Raw genomic sequence first — 3587 nt, forward strand, 5'->3', positions numbered from 1 at the left:
GTTTCCGTTTATTAACGTTATATTTTAAGATCTGTGCAAGAACTCAGCTAACAGATGTTGCTGTATATCAAAGGTACTTCTAATTGTGATATAACCCAAACAGGGTTACATGCTTCATGTCTATCCTACAACCAGTATTTAAAAATGTGGCTCATGTATCATCAGGTAATTACACTTATTCACTGTCTACAGATTGCTGTGCTTTGTTTTTGCATATAATATAAGCACTGCAGTTTTATAACATTCTTCAGTCAGAATAGTTTGATTCTAAATACTACTGAAAGAAAATTGGTCAACTGTGACACGATCTAACATCTCTTGTGTTTTGCAATCCTGTGAGATAGGTTATCAGATACATATTTTTTATATGAGGCTATAAATTGAAGATATTATATCAAAGTAAAACATAATTTCCATATGTACTTCTAATTGTGAAATATCTCAAACAAGGGTACATGCGTCATGTTTACCCTACAACCAGTATTTAAAAATGTGCTCACGTACATCAGGTGATTACAGTTATTCACTGTCTACAGATCGCTGTGCTTTGTTTTTGCATATAAGCAGTTTTGGGACTGGTTGTTGGTGGCAACACTGCAGTGAACCACATCTTTAAATATTAGTTCAAATACACTCACTTTATAGGTTCATAAAACAGGATGTTATATATCACTAAGTACTTCTAGCTTCATTATTGATGATCGTAAATCTAATTTATGCTAAACTGTTCATAAAAGGTTCATAAAACAGGATGTTATATATCACTAAGTACTTCTAGCTTCGTTATTGATCATCGTAAATCTAATTTATGCTAAACTGTTCATAAAAGGTTCATAAAACAGGATGTTATATATCACTAAGTACTTCTAGCTTCGTTATTGATCATCGTAAATCTAATTTATGCTAAACTGTGTAAGGCATTACTGATCAAGTAGTAATGAGTAGGTACATGCAATGTAAAACTTTTGGATTATGACTATCAGGCTACTCATGACATGTCAAAATATCTAAGCAATACAAGTTGAATAGGGGTTGAAATACAGTGGTCAAAGGTCAAAAACTGGCATGAGTATAATGAGCCAAAATAATATAGTAGTGTAAGTATGATACAAGGGGTGAATTTGTACTTTCTAAGGCCGTGCTTTATGCTCATTATGTGTTCTACTATGCAAGGCAAAAGAAATAATCAAATAGTCATTTAGAGTGACCTTTATAACATAAATATCTCCAGATGAAATGAAATTCAATTCATTTCCTAACAGAACACAAAGAGTCAAACAAAGCCATATACGTAAAAACACGTCTTAAACATCAAATTCATCTCTTATATCACATTCAGAGTACTATGTTATTTTACCTCATTATGCTCACATACTTCTTGATCTTTGACCCCAAAATTTCAACTCCTTCCTATCGTGTATTGATTAGATTTTTGTATGTGAAAATGTACTTTATGAAGACCTGTTTCTGTTAAAAACAGATTAAAACGCTTAAAGCTGTAGATTTGGCTTTATGTTAAATCATAAATTCTGGTATATTTACTTTTTTTCAGTAAGCATTATATATACGTTTTAAACTTCCTCTATGTTAAACTATGTAACATTTATTGCAGTTTTAAATTTATTAATAAAATTATTTTCATAAAATAACCATATTCTTTTCTGGAAAAATATAAAATAGAGATATTTCGAAAAAAAAGTTCTTGTTTCCCGAAAGGGGGCTGAAGGCTGCCCGGAGGGGTCACCTCTTTTAACCACTATACAATAGTGTCTTGTCCATCAGTCAAAAGAAACTAAAATGACATCACATAAGAGACGCTTAACATTGTAATTTGTACTGACATGAGATGTGCATGTCATGAATCACAAGAAGAATTATGCAGACTGTAGTCTACAGCACAGCATAACATATGAACTTCAAAAGCAAGAGATAAAAATATTTGCTACTCTTAATTTTGGTTTTATTTACTCTTTCAGGGATCCTGCAGAAGTACTTCTGGTAAATTATATTTTCCCCTAATACACTTATAATGCATTTGTTAATAGGTAACGGGCAGTTATTTGCATTTTTGAAATGCGATTTATAAATTCATTCTTTAACATAAGTTCACTATTCCTCCAACACACATTTGCATACAACAAGTACAAGATAATACATAAATAGCATTATTTGAATTACAACTAAATCTAGATCTTATAAAACAATATTTTCTCCCCAGTAGGTTCTGTAATATATTTAGTGTATGTAATATAACCTTTCCCACAAATGCAACAGGAAAAAGTACTTTCAACAAATGTCTTTGCTATATTTGGGTTGTTTTTGTGATATGATTTTTTTTTATTTCCAAACTTCTTGGATATCATTAATTTTAATTTCAGGGAAATTAATTATTATGAAAGGAATAATTTGTACTTCTTGTATATTATCCTTATGATTAGTTACTTTCTTTTTTAATTTTAGCTAACTTAAAACCTCTCTCTATTACACTTTCAGGATAATGGCACTTCCTAAGGTAAGATTTTAACTCTGTGCTTTAGTTAAAGTTACTTACTTGCTTCCACACATTCAACTGGTCCAAGAGTAAATCGTGCTTCAGAATCTGATGGCATGTCACGAGGTTGTAGTACATAGAGCCTAGTGATGCCTAGGTCTTTATTTTTGGTGAAGGTACCCTCATCGTATCTCCAACGGTCATCACCAGCATCACAGTTACATTTCAGAGTTGAATTGGCACAGCTGTAGTTTACCCCGCACTTGCAGCGATCTGGACTAGAGTCGCCAAAACTGGTGACATAACGTCCCTCCACGGTAGATGTCATCCACGTGTAGGATCGTAAACTAACATGAAATTATAAGCAAAAATTTTATGTTTAAATACAACAAACAAATTTAACAAGATACATCAAATACCTTAAAAATAAAGTTATCTAAAATCCATCCATACAAATCTCCACCATTTCTACATCATATCTTGCTAAAAGAACAATAATTCATTTCCTGAATCACATGTAGTTAGTTCTCACTCAACAGTTAGTTCCACTCAACAACACTATTCTATTTTCAATCCCAGGCTACACTAAGTGCAATGAGCTAATTTAAACAACATTTTTCTGAAACTTTCCAAACCAAACCACACTGTTCAAACATTCTTAATTGAACATAAATACATTTTCCAGTACTATTATTACCAAGTTTATAACATGCCCCCGCTCCCCCAAGAAGAAGAAAATTATCAAACTTGTTGATCCCAACTAAACTCTTCTAAAAACAAATTGTTTCCTAAAACGACACCCATATTCCCGTTAGAACAAATGTTTAAATTCTTAATGTTTACTCTTCTAAAAAATTTGTGTCCTAAAACGACACCCATATTCACGTTAGAACAAATGTTTAAATTCTTAATGTTTACTCTTCTAAAAAACAAACTGTGTCCTAAAACGACACCCATATTCACGTTAGAACAAATGTTTAAATTCTTAATGTTTACTCTTCTAAAAAACAAACTGTGTCCTAAAATGACACCCATATTCACGTTAGAACAAATGTTTAAATTCTTAATGTTTACTCTTCTAACAAACAAAATGTGT

General features: G+C 31.7%; 1 protein-coding gene across 1 annotated transcript in view; it reads right to left on the bottom strand.

The window, feature by feature from the left end:
- LOC106474189 (contactin-associated protein-like 3) overlaps window positions 1-3587 on the bottom strand; it is a gene marked incomplete at its 3' end in the record, with an annotated part of 40876 nt that overhangs the window by 15789 nt on the left and 21500 nt on the right. Inside the window, exon 8 of the mRNA XM_013934880.1 lies at window positions 2552-2838. Coding sequence (XP_013790334.1) covers window positions 2552-2838 — 287 coding nt within the window. The remainder of the gene's footprint in view (window positions 1-2551; window positions 2839-3587) is intronic.

This window comes from Limulus polyphemus, unplaced genomic scaffold (assembly GCF_000517525.1).
Source record: "Limulus polyphemus unplaced genomic scaffold, Limulus_polyphemus-2.1.2 Scaffold6929, whole genome shotgun sequence".
NCBI lineage: Eukaryota > Metazoa > Arthropoda > Merostomata > Xiphosura > Limulidae > Limulus > Limulus polyphemus.